The sequence below is a fragment of the Petromyzon marinus genome, chromosome 24, assembly GCF_048934315.1.
Source record: "Petromyzon marinus isolate PM22_M1 ecotype Great Lakes invasive population chromosome 24, UKy_Petmar_22M1.pri1.0, whole genome shotgun sequence".
NCBI classification, from domain to species: Eukaryota; Metazoa; Chordata; class Hyperoartia; order Petromyzontiformes; family Petromyzontidae; genus Petromyzon; species Petromyzon marinus.
The window spans coordinates 13319443-13339937 of NC_133690.1; the positions used below are offsets into that span (position 1 = coordinate 13319443).

The following is a 20495-nucleotide window of genomic DNA, read 5'->3' on the forward strand; positions in this document are numbered from 1 at the left end:
TAATTCATGCATGCATTAGTGTAAATGAAAGTTTAGTTTTAACACTTGTTAAAATAAATGAAATCACCCTTTGTGATTTGTAAACGTAAATATTACAGTTTCCTGACTTTCGGGCCACATTGCATGCACCGGTCACCGACGTTTGTAGAGGCACCAGTGGGTTTTTTTCATCAGCGCCTAAAAAAAATCTTTCTTTTCGGCATGAAAACCAAAACATCGAAAGGAAAACACACGTTCCAATGTTGTCAGAGGGATCAACGTGCATGTCAAAACATCAATATATCCAGAACCGAAGCATCGATGTCAACGATTATAGACGTTTTTTGCCCATCTATATAACGAGCTGATATAATCACTATCTCCTCGGTACAAGTCTTCTTTGATTGATGCATTCTGTTCCTTGGTTGACAATCCCATCATTATTCTTCACCATCTGCCGTGATCCCTTCGAGGGGACATGTCCCAAACAAACCCACTTCCTTTCCTAAACAGCATGAACTTATCTTTGGTTCTTTCGGTAAAGTCACGTAGTAAGAAAAATAAAATAAATAATAGAATACATTTTTATTTAAAGCTTTCGTGACTGCAGGGATTCATATTCTTGGTTCTTTCGGTAAAGTCACGTAGAAGGGAAACAATAAAATAATAATAAATCAATACAATTCACGACGTTTCGACTGCAACACAAGCGACCATCATCAGGTGTGAAAACCACAGCAAGAAAATTTTAAAAAAGTGGCGTTTTTTTTAACGTTAGCACCACAGAGAGCGATTTGGCAGTTTGTTCAGATGGACGAGTCCATCTAAATAACTGCCAAATTGCTCTCCGAAAGAACCAAGAATAGAATACGACGTTTCGATTGCTACACAAGCAACCGTCATCAGGTAACTTGTCTTCAACGAGCGTTCAAATACCAATTGCACCAGGGCCCAACTCTCTCCACAGGCGAAAAAACGCAAACACGGGAAGTCAACGCATCGTGTCATGTATAACGAAATTTATTTCACGTACAAACATAATGGCACAAATAATATGAACACAACAAATACGGCATTTGTATATATTCAGTTTGAGAAGGCAGTGGGTAAGGATAGCGTAAGAAAGACATGTTAATGTTGAGACAAGCTTTTGGCCTTGATAATAGGACCAATCAATTGCACTGGTCTGTCATGGAGGTACATGATTAACTGGATCTCGCAAGAGAGAATTCAATTAGAGTAACAGTACTGTTAGGGTACATTTTTTTGTGTTTTTTTAAGGTTTTTCGTGTGTGTTTTATTCTCCAGCATTACTGGCTATATACCACGGCCACCATATGTAACAAGATACCAGACATGTAGCGTACTTTTGAAAAAACCCACACCAAACAGCAATACAGACAACCCTTTCCCACACCATTATGGACAACAGAATAGTTTAAACAAGTTACCAAATTAGGTATGGATACATATATATAATTTTTGGTTACCCTTGTGATAAACTTTTTAAATGATCAAAACATAAAAAAAAATTCTGCAAGTTTTAGTTAAAAACCAAATAATTTATATTACATATTTATATCATCAACCAGGAGTAAAAACTTGTCATTTACCTTTCATAAAACGCACATACATGAAACTCGTACATCGCCAAACGTGTCATCACTGCATTGTTTTCAGAGTATATTATGGTAGTGAATACTGCCCCCTGCTGAGCAGTTGTATCATACAGGGTACTGCACTAGGAGTCATTAACAATGCAAGGCTTTTTTCATATTAATCATATTTTGCAAGCCTCCAAACCCAAAGGAATTCATCACGGCATAAACATTCAACGAGAAAGGTTGAACCCGACATAGACATGGGGAAAATAATTCCCTGGCCATAGGGGCGTGTGTATGTGTTCATGATATATGTATGAGGGATGTTGCTCCCAACTTTTAAATAAACCGTAAAAAAAATCAGGCCGAGATACGAAATTTTGGCTGATCCGGGGGAATAGTAATAAAAAAAAATCGGATTTATGCAAAAGCATAACTTTGTGGGAAACGTCACAATGCCACTTCTGCAATTTTTTTTAAGTGGCTTCAAGTGTGGTAACGTCACTTTTGTTCAATAACCCGATCGTGTAAATGCTCTGAACAATCAGAACATCTGAAATTATCCTCACAAATCTCCCCCAAGAATAGTATACATTTTTTATCCTAAACTCATCCCTAATATGTACTGTTTGCTACACTTTTGGGTACAACTTTGATTGACAACACACGACTATCAGAGACAGTATACACACGCACACACACTTCACCGTGTGTTCAATACAAAACACGTCACTGACAGCAGTAGGTGGCGTGCGTGGCGAGTCGCTCCCAGAATTTGGAATGGGCACCGCTAACTTTCGTGAAAGTTGCCACAAATGGGCCATCGCTTATAGAGAGAGAGAAAATGTGCCCCTCCCCCCATCCACTGGCAGAACCCGTGTGTGGGACGCGGGCCAATTGCAACCATTTATTTCATCACGGGGTGTGTGTGTGTGTGGGGATATTAAAAAAATGTGTCCAAGTGTCACAAAGATCATAGTGTATCCCTTTTTTTTCAAGTTCAATTACCCAAATAAAAGCCAGATGCCAACACACAAAAGAAATTGGCACGCGAGGGTTAGTGGAGGGGGCGCGGCCAGATGAACGAAGTGACTGTTACGACCAAATTGGAGGGTACCAATTTGTTATGCAGCCCGAAAAGTGCCAGTTAAAAAAAAAAGGTCGTGTTTATACATTAATAAACGTGAGCGAGTTTCAGTGTTCTACCAATTCGTTTACTTGAATGGGATTGCGAGGACCTGATTTAATGTGAACCACAACAAAGGCCCAACTACAAAATAGCTCGCGGGTGAGGGAGGGGTCCCTAAAACCCATCCTTTCTCCACAAGTGGACAAACACGTACATACTGACAAGTAAGGGTTTGGGTTACAAACCATGTTAAGCCTTTTTTTCTCTCAAAGAAAATTCAAGGGCAAAAAACAAGTCATGTAGAGATGAACATTGCATACGGCATGTGTGAACATACAGAAAGAAAATCACACATGCCTGCGAGGGTTTTAATATTTTACGTTGTCATTTCACCGTTTTCTACAAGAACCCTGACATAATAATTGGGCTCAGAGGAATCTACTAAGTGTAAAATTATGACTATTTACCATTGCAGTGACAATGCAGTGTGTTGATCGTGAAACTAAAACAACAAAAACACAAATTTCGAGTCTGTTAAGTTAAAGCAAGTCTAGGCAGCCAAAGGGTGGGCCCTATGGTGGGAGAAAGCACAGCGCTGGGACAGCCGTTACGCACAACTATTGTTTTGTATCAAGCACTGGAATTCAACACACAAAAATGTATGTACACAAACCTGCATAAGAATGAGGTAATGTTCCTTACTCATATTTTATATGATACTGAAGTGTACACTCTAAACATACAAAAAGAACACTTTTAGAAAGCCAGAAACCTTTGTATAAATTTCCATTGAGGCACGTGATGTATGATTTTTAGCCACCTCCAAATTTTAAGCCTTTTTTTTTCTTTCATATATTTTTTTTTACTCGCTATTTAAAAAAAAAATCTCCCACGTCACAAAGTGTAAGCTCAGTTTTTGACTGACGTGTTATTTTAAGATTACTATACAGTAGCTCAGATCCCACCACCAACAAAGCAAGTCACGCGGAGCCGACGGACTTAAACTGACCAAAACTTTAAACCACATGACACTTTTAGTACCGTCCGTGTAAATAAATGTACCTGTTAATTTCAAATCACAGTAACGCGTAAGACGGCACAGAGTGCTTTCTTTCCCCTTTACAGAATCACATTCCACAGACCGATACAACAGTCTTGATTATAGAAACACTTTGCTGGCTGTTGAACTGCACTTGTAAAATGACTAAAAGGCATTTCCCGGTGAACTGTCGTAAACACACAAACGCAGCCTTTGGATGGATATTTAAATGCTCTGTGTTTTTTTTTAATATATATAATATTTCAGTATTATTTTCCCATTTTTTGTTTGTTTTCTCCTAGGAATACCCTTATTTTTGAGTTACAAACCACTTGATATTTTGTACGGACAACAGCATAGGCACCCAATGTTAATTTCCAAAAAGAAGGCAGTACACAGTATCAATACACAGTCAAAGTTAATCCAAGGCCCCTGGGAATCTTTGCAATGTTATTGCATCAATTGCAACGTCTAGTAAAATGCAAAGTTGACTTCTTTTTCTAAACAAATAACCACCGTCTTTTACATCAGCGCATCCAAACGGAACTCGTTCCTTGTACCGTGAATAAAATCTTTAAGCACAAGCGTGTGAGGTTTAGTCATGACAAATGGGAAATCTAAAACGTATAGATAATGGGTGGGGGGAATTGAGGGCAGAAATATTTTGGTTAACGTTGCTTAGACCGATTCAATTCCAAATGCCTTCACTTTCACGATGAGCGACACAAAGTGATTTCTTTCACAAAGACAACAAAAAAATGTGCAACTAGACTATGTGCAGATATGACGCGATGGTTGACTGAACGAGGGCAAAACATATGAACTTTCTAAATAAGCCGGAAATGTGAATACAGCATCGCAGGGGTGCGAGCGTATGAGGGGAGGAGGGGGTTGTTAAATTAAAATGAAACGACGACAAGTACCGCTTGGTTTCCTACGACAGCAAAAATATCCAGTCTCTTCTACAAAATACTTTCCAAAAAATATACACTGTTTATAGAAATAAATCTAAGGTGTACCCCAATAGTCAATTTTTTTTTGCAGTATAATAAAATACAAGATGCTTCAACATCTAAAATTGTTCTGTATTTTTTTTTACGACTAAATCACCCATCCCTTAAGCCTCCCCTTACTCAAGCAGTACCAAACATACCTTTAGTCATCCTCTAACCTGTTACTAGAGTGTTGTCACAAGGCTCGAACACGTTTTTAGACAATATCCCCAAAACAGGGTCTGAGGCACTGGTACTTTACAAGTGATTTTTGTTTATGTTTTGAAGTTTGTTAATATATTGTACAGGTTGGCGTGGGGCTTAGTCTTTAACCAGCTTGTAGATGTGATGCTGCGCACCGTGCTCACTTGTGGACACCTCAAACACGTACGCCACACACAGCAGCGTCTCCTGAGTATCTCTGTTGGTTACAACCTGCAGTGCGGTCAGAGACGAGGAGAGGAAAAAAAAAACACGCGCAGAGTTACAGCACCCGGTAAAAACACAAAACCCTTTCCCCATTGCGATGACGTACGTGTACGTTTTCTTCATACAAACAGCGTGAATAACTTTCATCAGTACCGAGGATCCCACAAGGCCGTGCGCGCGGGTGAGCTTGCGGAAGTTTGGCGCCGGCTATCATGGAGCGCGGGGTCGTGTCGCTACAGTTCTCTGCGACGAGTATAATGTCTTTTTAAAAAACAATGACCCTATCCCCTCTCTAAATTTAATTATTTGTATTCAATTATTTAGAGAGGCATAGGCGCTCGGAGATCGAATTCAACCGGCGACCGCGAGATTGCAGGCCCGGGTTATGCGATTGCAGTATCGCAGCATGTAGTCGCTGACCAAACATATTATAAACATAATTTGCTGATCATGAGTTTATATGCATACGTTAGCTAAGCCAGGATTGGTAAAATAAAATAATATAGCCTTATGTTGAGACAAAGAAGCCCGCGCAGTTGGCAGTTTTGGGGGCATGGATTATTTATTACGAACAAAATTCACATTTCAATGCAATGTATAATCAAATATTTAAAAACAATTAGTAAGACAAAAAAAGCTTGGTTTGAAATTAGCTTTTTTGGCACAAATAAACGGAATTACTCGTGTAAAAAAAGCTTTTGGAGAATCAACAGAGTAGAAAAATATATTCTTTAGCAAATGTACTGCACTCACAAACCAACACACATTAAAATGTCCATATGTTTTCAATAAATGAACATTGGATGGGGAGAAATGTCTTTTCAATCGTGTAAGTGGAGCAATTTCGCCCACCTCTTCTCAGAATCCCACAGCTCGATACAATACTTTTTTCTTGCAAAGGGTTACCAAGAGCACCACATCAAATTAGTCTAATTTGGAGCCACATTAAAGCATAAACTGAGTTGTAAATAATCGATTCAAGGAGTGGAGAAGCACAACTGCTAAGACTCTGTGTACTCCCGCGGCTCGTAAATCTTAAGGCATCACTTCAAAGCGATGTCTGTGAGAGTGTGTGTGGAATCAAGCGCCGGTGCCCATCCCACATGTTTTATTCCTTTTCGTCCAAGCTGACGATAAAAGTGACTTTTTAAAACCGTGTGGAACGATGCGTAACGATGGCATGGGTTCTTGGCTCTAACCTGAAGCACTGGCTTTGACCGGACCTTCACCTAACCCAGTGGTTCTTAACCTGGGGTGTGCACACACCCACTAGGGGTGCAAGATACCCTCTCTGGGGGTGCGAGACATGGCCAGATTGTTTTAGAAGGTAAATCATCAAAACACAAATTAAGCACAGGCACGTAAGTAACACTACTTCGTTTCAGCAAACCTATGTATTAATTAACATTATAAAACATTTTTACGATTGAGAACTAAAGGGGTGCAAAGGCTGCAGTAAAAGTTAAGAACCACTGATCTCAGCGATAAGATGAATGGAATATCACTTAGCAATAATTTTCGTGCCTGCATGAGACAAATAATTATTCATTACAATGCACATGTTTTCAACCATGTGATGTATGGTGATGATCTGGTAATTGATGCTCATTTTGAGCAGGAGTTGGGGGCCTACTGCCGAACCTGGAGCGTGCCACCAAGAGGTGGCGCATACACAGAGCAGGGCTAGTGTCGGGGCTAGTGAAATAACTCAACGCTGAAGATACCCGAGTTTGATCTTCCACCAAGCTCACGGTCCACCCTAAACCGCATCCACTACACAAACCATGGCAGATGCGGATTTACCTGATGCACAAACGAAAAATTTTAAACTGTCTAGTCGTGTGCGACTGCGGTCATCCTGAACAGACCGTACAACATAATAACGATGCAATGCCCCGATCCACAAATACGAAGGGAGGCATGAGAGCGCCACATTCCGCTGTTCCCGACACGGTTGTCTGGCTTCACCACCTGAATGTGAAATTGTAGCCGTTGCTCTGCATCTACATTAGCCACACGAAAGAAGAAGGGCTAGCGGTAGGAGAACCGGTATGGCCAGCAGGAGGCGCACCTGCAGGATGGTGAAGTTCTCCAGCACGCTGTTCATCATGTACTTCTCGGGCAGCTGCTTGAGCTTGTGGATGAAGTTGATCATGTACTCGCACATCGGGGAACGGTGGATGCGGTAGACGAAGCGGCCGTTCTCAAACCTCGCGTACTCCGTCTGTGGGGGGGGGGGGGGGGGAGCAGAGCGCTTTCGTGAGGTGAGGAGTCGCGTGACCCACGGGTGGATTTTAGCCTTCATTTCATTGTTGTTGTGGGTTCATCCACATTGGTAACATTAATACATTTAAATCGACTCAACAGAACTTTCACAATGGATGTTTTTCTACAGGTATACTATATGAAGCAATTTACAAATATAAAACCAGGCATTTACAATGAACAATTTAACAGTACATCTCATATGAGTGGAGGGGTGGCACAGTGGTTAGCATACTGCGCGATGAAATTGGTACCGAGTTTGATTCCTGGCCATGGCTAATATCGGTGCCAAGGAGGTATAAAAATCCCACAATAAACTGAAGTGGGTCAGATAACTAGTGGGATAAGACAGTATGAACCGTTGCTGGACAAAGGTCACATTTTTTACATTAAGCTATCTGCTTTTCAGCTTTTCTGAGATTGGCAATGTCACACCCTTTAAATACATCCTCCAATGATTTAATACTGCTGACCTTTTAACGATGACAATTATTGATTATGACAAATAAATATGATCACGGATCGAAAAGCTGGCGATACACACCCTGAAGTCGCAAGAAAATATCCGAACGACAGTGCGAGGCCTGGACATAAAAGGACGGTGTTTTTAAATGTGAACGAGTGACGCGTCTGTAAACGACGCATGTCAGGGCTGTTCTGCACGGAACGGCTATGGGGCTGATGCTCAACACCACCCCCTCCAGGTTTATTGACTCTCAAGCCATGGTACGTGACCCACTCATGACCCACCTACAGCCAAAGACAATCAAATATTTTAGAAGCACAATTCAGAGTAGCAAGCATTGTCACTGATGCACAGCCTTCTTTGAGTGACCGTGCAAGCTGCGGAGAGAGTGTTTATTGTCAAGATTTCAAATACATATATATGTTTGGGACTGCCCAGCAGTGGGCATTGTTTCAAGTTGGCACTCTATAGAGAGATCGTGGTTCATTTGTCACCATAAGACAACCCGCGTATTTCTTCAGGGCGTTACCAAAGCGCAGTGGCCTACTGTATATCAGACATTTATGGCACCACGACATCAGGTCCAAGTGTGTCCCCGAGTCCCACATCTGATGCCCAATTAGCAAAGTACAAGGAGGCTGAACAACACTGTCATAATAACAACAACAAAAAATAGGCTGACACTACGAGAGTTGCTGTGATTTTTTTTTACACAAAATGTAATTTCACTATATTAACAAGATAGCAATATCAGTTTCTCACATGTTAGTAAATGTATTTTACATATCTATTGTTTATATTTTGTGATTTGCTGCACTTCTAAAATTATAAAGACCATTCCCAAGTTCTTTAACTGCGGTTCACACAACATAATCCTACCATGAGTATTTTAACAAAACGAACTTTACAATCTGTAATGCTCATAACACACATGCTGCGAGTTGTGAAAAAATAATATCAAACGACTAAATTGCTCCAAAAAACATCTTGCTAAGCCCCAATTAAGCAAAGTATTACAACTTTATTTATTCGGTAAAATATTTTGTCCGGAATTAAAATATTTACCAAACGAAAATGAGCAACGCCAAGTTGGATACAACGAAATTTAGAAAATGTACGATACCATTATCGTGGATATTGTGTCGTACGATGTATACATCGCAGTATCGCCACATCGTGACAACCCGAGCTGTTCTCGTCATTACAGAGAGTGGTGTCGAGGAATTGAACCCAGCATCGTGTTCCTGAAATAAATATAGAAAAACATCTTACCTCCACTTTCTCCACGACTTGCTTGCCAAACGAACACACTTTTGTGGAACACGTGATGGTCATGTTTTCTGCACTCTCGTACTGGCTCGTCACTCCGTAGAACGCCCCGGCCTCTTCTTGGATGTTCGTGTTCAAGTCCGCCTACGCGACCGCGCAAAAAAAAAAAAAACACGGACGGGCCAAACGCGCAAGGCCCAGAGCGGCCAAAGTGAAGCGGCGTTGAAGCGATTATTTTTACTGACCATTTCGGCTCCAGCCGACGCGTGAACAAAATCAATCGATAAAAAATATTCTCTTTTTACAAACCGAAGGCAACGGACTCTGGCGCGTGATTCGATGCATTTGCGGCAAGTGTCAAAGGAGACTCTGATCGAAGAATCGATGCATCGCTGCACACCCGATGATTTGCATTTGTCCATATGAACATTCTGGCACGCACTAGTGACACGTATGGATATTCTAGATTTGAAGCTTTCGTGACTGCAAGGATTCATACTCTTTGGTTTTTTCGGTAAAGTCACGTAGGTAAAAAATCAATAAAATAAAATAAATGAAAACTACTAAATAAAATCACGATTTAGTTGTTTTCATTTATTTCATTGATTTTTTTTACCTACATGACTTGCCCAAAAAAAAAGAGTATGTATGGATATATTAAAGTCTGGTGAAAAAGCCCTAATGTTTCATACCACAAAAGGCTCAACAGTAAAGTAAAAACAAAGTAAACGAAAATCTAGATTTTTTTTTTTACAGTTTCTTACATCCTAACTGACAACTTGCAGCAATGTAAACCAAGGGAACCGACGTGAGTTAATCTTTGACGTGTGAATTCAAGAAATAAACATTTGCGGCGCTTATACACATCATCAGTGCAAATGAGCGTGACACATTAACTTCAAGAGGAAAATTTGGGAGCAATTAGGAATGCGAGTGCCCGTATCAACTTTCACTCGGGATTCTCCATTTACATCAAGGTCTTAGCAGGATAATATTTAATTTAAAGGAAAACTACAAAATAAAAGTGGTTCATGTTTTCTTGCAGAAGAATATCTCATTTCTTCCCATGAACGTGTGACTTTACATTCGGAGAACGTGGATTTGGGATGAGATGTGGTACTTTTCTCTTATTTTTGTGGCAAGCCAGTCCATGGCAACTCTTGACAGGTTAAATATTAACACAAACCAAAACCTCCAACAGGACTATTACTATGCCGACTATGTTTGCTTATCGAGGAAAGCCTCCCCTCATCTATCGACTCTTTCAGGAAGGTCCTGACAAAGTTTTCACAGTAGGGGGTTGATGGTGCTGTGTGTAATCCCAATTTAGTAGTTTGCAGTTAATGTTTCACTATTGGGATGTTTGGCCTATACCAGGGGTTGGCAACCAAAAGGACAAGAGCCATTTTTTTCGAATTCGGTAAAAAAACCCTCAATATTTCAAGAGCCACAATGCATGTGGTGAATACGAGACTATGGTCCGTAATAAAGAACGTCACAAAGCAGTCCTTGAAGAGCCGCGTGAGGCTCCGGAGCAGAATGCTGCCAACCCCTAGCCTACAGCAACACGTGTGTTTTTATGAGCTCTGCAAGGAAACCAGACAACGCAGAGGAAAACCACGATGATAATTATTACAGGGGGAGAGGGAAAGAGAACATACAAACGTAACGCAAAAATGCGCTTCAGTCGGTATATTGAGCCCGGGGCCTTCTTGTTGAGGCACAAGTGCTACCACTGCACTACCATGTCGCCCATTAAAGCACAAAACCTAAACAAAAGCTCACGGCGGCGCGCTACTCAATTTAATTGCGGCCTCCATAACCCCATTTTTTTACCTACCGCCCTTGAAATACAACAACACAGCAAACATCTGTCGTGAGAAATGTATCAGAACCTGAAACCTAGATCAACAATTAAGACAACTGCAATACAGTATCTGTCAACAGGCTATTTCATCCCCTCAATCTTTCCTCTAAACATGTAAGATTTATTTTTGAAATGCCACAGCTTACTTTTAAATCCGAGTCATCTCATTGACAAAAAAAAAAAACAACCGATACCTCTGTGGCCCGAACATCACTGAAGTGACATTTGCAAACCATTTCATGTAGCGAGCATTTATCCGTGCACCGTTTCGATTACCCTTCTTAATCCTCAAGAAGCCTTTAAAACAGTCTCTCATGTTTCCTTTGACAATTTCACGGTGGAAAGCTCCCTCAGGACGAGCCAACTTTGCCTCTGAAACGCGGCCCAATGTCACCCACTTAGGTCAAACGTCACGCACGAGGCTTTCCAAAACAGGGCTTAAAGCAGACGGCACGACTTCTGCGGCTCCGCCAGCAAGCTCTGGTGGCGCTGTATCATACACTGGGTATAGTTTAAATAAAGGTGCAGCCCCCGAACCACAAGCTCGTGCCACTGCTGCCAGACGAGCCTTCTGCTTGAGGGGAATCCAGAGAGCCCATCAAGGGGGTATGCTGACCCACTCGCCCATGCCGGCTCGACTATTATAGAAGGGCTCGGGATGTCGTTGTAGGGTAATGGTTGACAGACTGGACTTGCAACCTGGAGGTCACCGGTTCGATTCGATCTCCCGGCACAGCAGTTGAAACAATGGCGAATGTTCCTTAAATCCAGTCCTCCTCTGTGCATCGAGCGGTATATAAATGGGTTCGCCACAGTTCAATCAGCTCTAGATTGTTCCTTTCACAGGTTTTTTTTTTTTGGATCTCTCTCTTGCACGTTGTCCAGACATCATGGAGGAGAGATGGGAACAGCCTACACTTCAACCCACCGCACACACAATCTGCTGCTCTACTAACTGTAGTGGCCCCTTCTATATTCCTGGGCAGGAGAGAGGTGGGGGTTGGATTGGGGGGGGGGGGTGATTTAATAAACTTGCGCCTTGTTTTAACTGCCACGTTGTCGAGAGGCTGCACCAGCGAACACAAATCCAGTGCGCTAACCATTTTCCTTCACTGACAAATAGCTTAAGAACTGTGCGTTCTATCACAAGCACAGTTGCGCTGTGTTTGCTCCTCGTATGGCCAAATACGTTGATGTGCGCTCAAGTGTTTCGGCCTTTTTCGCCAGGCCAGTTGTCGCTTTTCCCATTTTGAGCCACACGCATGAGCCCGGCCATTCAAGCAAGTTTACTTAATTATTTGAAGCTGTCCAACCACATAACTTAAACACCAGCGTGAAAGCATACACCACCATCTACTTTCAAAAGGCTGATGCAAAAAAAAAAAGCCCTTCCCCATGACTTTTCTTTATTGACTTTAGAGATAAACATCAAGCGGGAGGATGGAGATTTATGTATTAAATGTCGGTTTTACATTTCTTAGGCCAACAGCTCTCAAACGCCATTCACTTTAAAACAAGCCTGTTCAACAATTTAAACGGATGTTTAAATATACTACATAACCATAACACAGACTCTTAACAACCGCAACGCTTCTCCTAGACCAGGGGTCGGGAACCTTTTTGGCTGAGAGAGCCATGAAAGCCACATATTTTAAAATAAATTTGGGTGAGAGCCATATAAGATTTTTTTAACACTGAATACAACTAAAGAAATGTCAGCTAAGATTTATTTGCGAGCCAGATGCAGTCATCAAAAGAGCCACATCTGGCTCGCGAGCCACAGGTTGCCGACCCCTGTCCTAGACTATCACTTTCACAAATATGGGCAATACGTACACATTTATAGAGGTAAAAACACATCAAATTGTACAGCAAATCATGAGTACTGTAGCTTCACCGTGCAAATTGCATGATGTACCCGAAATACTTTTGGGAAATTAATATAACATGGCTCTTGAAAATAATACAATCTATTATAAAAAAATAAAATTACGATATCACAACGTTGGTTAACACCACACATACAGCAGAGGTGTAACGATGAATGTAACCTGATTAATTTAGATTCTTAAGGTTCATTATAGATGTGCAGAGTTACACGGGTAAGAATTTAAACTTCTTAATTTATAATCAATTATGTGTAAATGATCTGGCAGAAGGTAGAAAGCATTGGCAAGATCTGGTGCCATTACAGGCTCTGGTTATGATCACATATTTATCTTTATCCGAACAATGATACGATTGTGTTATGTTTACACTTAAAAAGACACGCTTGATTATTATTTAATAATAAATTGCGATAACGCAACACACCTCTGGGGGTGGAGTCCACAGTGTCCCTGGCATCATATTGTGGAAAATAAGCCAACATGAAACTGCGTACAAAATATCATGGGATCTTTTTTTTTTGCCAGTATCAAAGGATGAAAAATAGGATTAGGTTTCACCCTTTATGGCAATAAAACAGGGTGTTAAGATGTTCAAACAGCAAATAGATATCGTTTGCATGGAATCAAGTCTGCATGCAGACCACAAGTACGTGCGATTAACGCAGACTTCATTCCTTGCATACAAAATGTTTGAACGTTTTGTCTACCAGCAGATGGCGACATTCGATGTAAATGTACACCATAGACGCCTGCCCATTGCAAAGGCAGGAAGGACTGTCGATCATACTCCTATTGAACATTTCACAGCGACGCCAGCTGGCACCGTCAGTTTCTTGCCGCGGAAGGCAATCTTCATACAAAGTGCAAAAACAAAGATCCCTCATATAGCCCGAGTAAACTGTCGGGGCGGGTGCTGTTAGCGAGCACCTATGAAGGCCGCGATTGCACAAGAGGGGGTTGGGGGTGGCCAACACCATGCCCGGCCGCCTTTGTCTCCCTAGTGACGATGTTTACACACGGCACTAGATACTAATTTGAGGCCGAGTCGACCTAGGGGAGGCACAGGACAGGTTCAGATAATCGTCACCGATGTTGGCCGTGAGCAAGAATCGAACTCGCGCCGCCGGGTTCGTAGCGCGGCGCGCTAACTGCTACACTACGGCTCCCCAAACACACATTGTTTGTTGGCCCGGAATGTAAAAATGTTACATTGATATGTTTCACAATTTTTTGACAATTAAAAACTTTCCGCATCACATGTGAACCAATTGACTTGGAACATTTCGAACAACATATCCACATCCTTGACTACCCTAAACATATACACACGAGGACAAATATCTTTCGCATAGCCATAAAAGCTGTTGAGGAGAGTGCTATAAGTGAGCACCTATTATGCATGGCACATGAGCAGGATCTGTGATCGGTCTTTGCTTTTCCGAATGCTGGCGTTTACACACGGCACCAGGTACTCATTTAAGGCTAAGTCGACCTAAGGAAATCGCTTGCCACCAATGTCAGCCGTGGCCAGGAACCCAGGGATACAGATCGACGCTGGGTTTCCCAGCACAGCGAGATAGCCACTGCAATGCACGCAGATTAATTTTAAGGCCGGGCTGACGGACAGACAAGGAGGTCCTCGTCTGTGTTCTTGACACTTTTTTTCACAGCAGAAACCAGTCTGTGAGGTATTTCCCAACGTGAGGTGGTAGTTTTGATGATACTAAGGCCAAGAATTTTGGAAGAATTTAATCAGCTTCCATTCCATACTTTCACTAAAAAAATATTCTATTCTATCAGCCGTATGCCTTTCCAGACGTATTTGTAAATGGCAGCATTTGTTTATACGTGAAAATCCTAAGTTTCCCCGTTTGGGACTCATCAGCAGCCACGACTTACAATGAAAATACTGCCTTGCCAGCTTATCACGTGTTATTGGCCAGTGCGCTCTCTACAACATGGGAAAAACACCGGTCCGGAGTTTGAGTGTTTTAAATTCATACTGCTAGCTAACATAAGACTGGAAGGACAACAGGGCAGATCACTGGTTAGGGCACATGCCCTTCCTTATAAGCACGGAGTGTAAAGTATTAACCTCTCAGAAAAAAAACTGGGTATCAGCCCAGTATGGGAGAAAAATACCTTGCAAGATACACATTAACACTCACGATTCACAACGTACATAACAACTACCAAAGAACAGAGTAATACACAGGTGGTGAAAAGGAAATAAACATTTTGATTTAAAGCTTTCGTGACTGCAGTAATTCATATTCTTAGTTTTTTCGGTAAAGTCACGTTGAAGAGAAACAACAAAATAATAAAATAGATATCAAAATAATAAAAATATATTTTATTATTTTGTTGTTTCTCTTCAACGTGACTTTACCGAACAAACTAATAATAGGAAATAAACAGTTAATTAATAGATTTCTAAATTATACGATTTCCTGTGTTTCATAGCAACGGGTGAGACAAACAGTCTGAAGCAATGTTTTGTGGGTGCTGCTAATCTGCACTATTATCCATTTCCTTTGCACTGGGAATGTGTTTATTGTTTATTGTTGGTTTCTGAGCGGGGGGGGGGGGCGGTGAGGCAGGAGAGGGGGGCATGAGGAGCTGAGAGGGCCTTCCTATCGGCTGGAGGCAGCTGTCAACCAGACTCGCTCAATATTGACTCAAGCCGGGACAAAGAGCAAGTTACAGCAGTGGAGAGGGAGAGTGGTGACCCCCGTTAATTATTCAGGGTTCAGAAGGCATAGCACGAAGCTGCCGCGCTGTAATGGTTAGCACACTGGATTGCCAATCCAGAGGTCGCCGGTTCAACTTTATCGCAGGGCACGGCAGTTGAAGTAATGGGGCGAGTATCTTAAAAATCTTCCCCCACCTCTGTCCACACCAGCAGTATGTGTAGACCAGTCCGTTGATCAGCAGATCGTGCACGGTGGAGTAAAGTGTGGGTACTCCCACATCTTTCTTCCAAGAAGTCTGGCCCGGCATGGAAGAGGACAAACACCCCCCCCCCCCCCCCCCCCCAAGGAGCGCTCTCGAGAGTTCCCTCTCGCTCGTGGAGGCACAGCAGTGCTGTGAGCAAGCAATTGCAGTGCTGCAGCTGCAAATGTAAGGCTGTGTAAGTATGCAATGGGTAATGCAGTAGGCTTGCATGCATTATGAGGTGGTATAAGGACAGGTTAAATGAGGCATAACGCATTCTTATTATCATGAAAGTCATCTTAAAGTAAAGCAGAGGTGGTGCTGTAATTTGCAAAGGATTTTACAAGGAAATGCTGAGATGAAACTAACATTTGCAAGCAAGCTAAAACGCGATTGCTCAACCAACCCCGGCCAAAACCCATTTGGGCTTTCTGTGCTCCATACAAAATCCATTTGACGTATCTCTCCAAGTAACAATTTTGCAGAACATTATATATCGGCGCAATACAAAAATAATAATAACTCTCGATTTAATAAAATTGTTTTTGTTGCCCTTTCTGCTGTGAAGGCCAGCGGCTGCCCGAAACATTAGGCGATTATGTTCCGTGCTTTTCAATTGCTGAATAGGGCAGCGTTAGTGATGATAGCAGTTTGAGGTTTTACATTTTTTCCCCCATACCATCTTAGAGCTGAGTTGAGACAGTCCACAAATGTTGTAATGAGACAATGCATCCATGGGGCACCGTAGCTCACGGTAGGCGACACTGCCAAAGTGCAGTCACATCCACTTCACGTCAATGAATGCTTTGAGCAAACGCTCGTTGGGTTCGTTATTGCCTGTACGTTGAACTTCATTTGCACCGTACGTAGCCAACCGTGCTAATCAGAGGTGCTTCATCGATATTTCGCCAAAAGCGTTTCAACTGGGCATGCAACTGATTCAGTCCACCACGGGGGTTAACAAATGATCACAATCCAGGGTCGTGATTTAATTTAAGAATGAATTATTTATTTTATCTTGTTAACGTTTCCTTTGTATTTGTTACTTGTTTTTTTTGTATGTCTTGTACAGTTGTGTTCACTCAATCAGTATAAACGAAATGGCGTATTACTTGCATATAATGTGTACATTATATGCAATAATAATATAATGTGTACATTATATGCAAGTCATTCTTGCACACGCCGAATTCAAATTGTGTATTGCGAGCGTAACAATCGATTTCCAAGATTGCGGTTTGAAATTTCGGTCTTGGCCAAACAAGGTTTCAATTAACTTGCGTGCATCAACAGGGGACTCTACCCAACCACGAGGATGTGGTTTAGCCGATGGCGTCTTTGAGGGAACGAAATAACGTGTTTGCGATGAGCTTGTGGAAACAAATAAGAGTCCGCAGTGAGATGTGGCCAACACAACGTGTGGAAATAATCGTGGTTTGGTTGGTTCACACGTGAGCCTATCACGTAGAACATACACAAATCACACAACAATATCAATCCTTGCAGGCAAAACGACACATGCATCATCATCGAAAGAATGAAACGATGGATCAACACGTCGTTAGCCGCATGGTTTTAACTGGCCCGTGAATTTTGAGTTTTTGTCCTATCACGTGAGTGATTGTGCCCGTGGGGTGTCATTAGCGTACTGTGCTACGAACATGGCAACCTAATTTCGATTCCCACACGCGGACAGCATCAGCGGCGTATATGTGATTCGGTCATGGGCTTCCCCCTAGGTTGACTCAGCATTAAATTAGTATACGATGCAGTGTGTAAACATCAGCACTGAGGTGTTAAGGTTGGCCATGTGTGGTGCTAGCCACACCACCCCATCATGTGCCATGCCAGCCTTAAAAGGTGTTCAGTAAAAGCACTTGTCCAAAGCTTCCGTTAAAAGCTACACGAGGGATCTTTGCCTTTGTTGTGTGCGAGCGTCAATAATGAGCAGAGAACCAGGTGGCTTAAACATAGCAAGCTGGCACAGTAGGGAGCACAGGTGGTTCATATGCCAGTCATCTCTTATCAAGCAGTGAAACCATTAACGCCTGGGTCTATCCCCGTGACCGCCAGTCCCTTTCCATTTGGCAATTCACGTGGTCTCAACATGCACCTAGCTTGGTACCGGAGTCTGCTCCATGACTTATGTCCCGCACGACCTCCTGCCAGGGACACCACCTTTGATATTTCAAGTGGCTTCAACGGGCCCCTAGCTTAGCACCGGCTTTTGTCCAGTGACCTCTGTCTGGCAACTTTCTGCCACCGGAGACCTTCGACAACTCACGTGGCCTGAAAGTGCACCTGGCCTGGCACCTGAGTCCATCTAGTGACCTGCCAGTGAGGACCTGCCATAATACACGTGACTTCAACGTGCACCTCGTCTGGCACGAGGCCCTGCGGTGGACGCCACGTCACCTAATTGGCGAACGGCGGCTCTGGTTGCTTACGATCGTGCATGTGTGCGCGGCTCACCCAGAACTTTACGAGGAAGAACGCCTCCTGTGGGCCCTTGTCGTACAGCTCTTTGAGGCCACCCTTCTTCTCGGGGAACTTGTCGTAGATCTGGCGAATGTCCACTGCCTCCAGCAGTGGGTCGCTGTACGCTGGGTTCGACTGGCCAATGTGGACAAACAGGTGCTTGTTGAACTGCACGGGCGGGGGGAAGGGGTAGAGGGAGCGATAAGGAATCAACCGTTTAGTGTCGTCCTCACTGTTACATTGCTATAGTCATATATGATTCCACTGATTATGTATAGACAGGTGAGAGCTCACATTGAGACAGGTGTCTCATTCAAGGGAGACCTGGGATGAAACATTAAGCAATATACAACACTGTAAACAATATTCCTCCAGTGAAAATAAAGATTCTGAATAATATTAATGTACATTTTTAACACACACATTTTCCGTTCACCCTCGAGAGAGAGATGATTCAGAGGCGTGGGAAAACACAGATAGGCAGAAAGGCGGCCAACACCGGCACCAACAACTGCACACGTGCAATGCCGTGCTATTTTGGAATTGGTTTGGCCACCAAGAAAAAGGTGACTTAAGACAACTGGTGCAACGTAACAATTTAATAATCTTAGATTAACCTATTTAAAATAAATAAAAACTACTCAAATGGCCAAAGCTTGCACTGCATTTGGAGAGAAGTGAATTCCGGGTAGGTGGGCAGGGGTTAAAGTTGCTTAGGAAAAAAAATATGCAATGAACTACTCATGTCTGTTTTTAAAAAACTTGTTTTTTTTCTAAATACACACGCAATTTAGATTAAAACCCACAAGTAGAATGTTTATTTCGACCATCAACAAATAATATAAAAAAATAAAATTTTTCAAGTGTATTTTCCACTTAATTCTACAAAGCAAAGTAGTGACTGTATATTCTTGGTTCTTTCGGTAAAGTCACGTTGAAGGGAAACAATAAAATATATATAAAACAATAAAATTCTCACGACGTTTCGACTGCAACACAAGCAGTCATCATCAGGTGTGAAAACCAACGGCAAGAACATTTGAAAGAAGTGGCGGTTTGTATTTATTATTTTTAAACGTTAGCACCACGGATAGCGATTTGACAGTTTGTTTAGATGGACGAGTCCATCTATATTCAGAAAAGAGGAGGGGGGGAGACGAAAAATTAATGTATGCTGTCTGAAAGCCACCGTAAGCGTGAACACTCAATTAAGACCCGAAATGGTTTATCAAATCCTTCCAATGATTGCTAAGCCAGAATCCATCTTCTCGGTTGAAATTGTCTCTATGCTTGTATATGTGGGTAGCCTCATGAACGAATCTCTCATGGTAGCCAGATGGCTTACAAAGAACCTCTGTCTTGGAGAAGTCAATGTCATGTGAGCCTACTGAATTATAACAGTGATCTGCCACGGCCGAGGTGTTGGTCCTACCGTATTTAAGGTCTGCTTTGTGTTCACAAATGCGGTCCGAGACATGTCGTTTGGTTTCTCCAATGTAACTACTACCACAGAGGCAACTTAGTTTGACTGCTTGTGTTGCAGTCGAAACGTCGTGAGAATTTTATCGTTATATATATTTTATTATTTTATTGTTTCCCTTCAACGTGACTTTACCGAAAGAACCAAGAATAAGAATCACTACAGTCACGAAAGCTTTAAATCAAAATTTAGTGACTGTATATTCCAGGAGTATTCTTTACGGGAGGTGAAAAGAGAAAAGGAAATACATTAAAGCAGAGTAACAGTATAACATCACTTAACTCTTGCAAAGTATTCATTGCAGGATATAGGCTTTCAGTCTTTGCGATTTTTAATGCAGACTTTACAAAAGGCTGAGTGAGCTGCATACATTCCGGCGAGAAAACATGAACTTTGGGTGACCTGTAGCAACAAGCTGCCAACTTTCCCGTTATTTCAAGCTTATGTGACTGCTGTAATGAAGCCCGTGGCATTCTCTGGTCAAGTTCTAAAGTTAGGTGATGAGACAGTGTATATTGAATGCCACCTAATAACAGCCGACAGTTTTATTACTTTGTGAACAAGGATGCTCATTTTGTGTCGAGCTACTCAGCTAAGAGAGGCTGTTACGGCAGAGTCCCAACTTTATTGATTCACTGTCTACAAAATGGAAATAACTTTAAGGTTGTTTGTTTAATG

The 20495-nt window shown here is 42.1% G+C and overlaps 1 protein-coding gene across 7 annotated transcripts in view; it reads right to left on the minus strand.

Moving 5' to 3' along the window:
- Positions 1 to 978: 978 nt before the first annotated feature.
- Positions 979 to 20495, minus strand: part of LOC116945562 (transcriptional enhancer factor TEF-1-like) — an 81473-nt gene continuing 61956 nt past the window's right edge. For all 7 annotated transcript variants that reach the window (XM_032959979.2, XM_032959976.2, XM_032959973.2 and 4 more), the window contains 4 exons: positions 18332 to 18505; positions 9173 to 9313; positions 7241 to 7393; positions 979 to 5175 (listed from right to left, as the gene is read on the minus strand). In XM_032959979.2, the coding sequence (XP_032815870.1) occupies positions 5062 to 5175; positions 7241 to 7393; positions 9173 to 9313; positions 18332 to 18505 (582 nt within the window). In that variant the 3' untranslated portion in view covers positions 979 to 5061. The remainder of the gene's footprint in view (positions 5176 to 7240; positions 7394 to 9172; positions 9314 to 18331; positions 18506 to 20495) is intronic.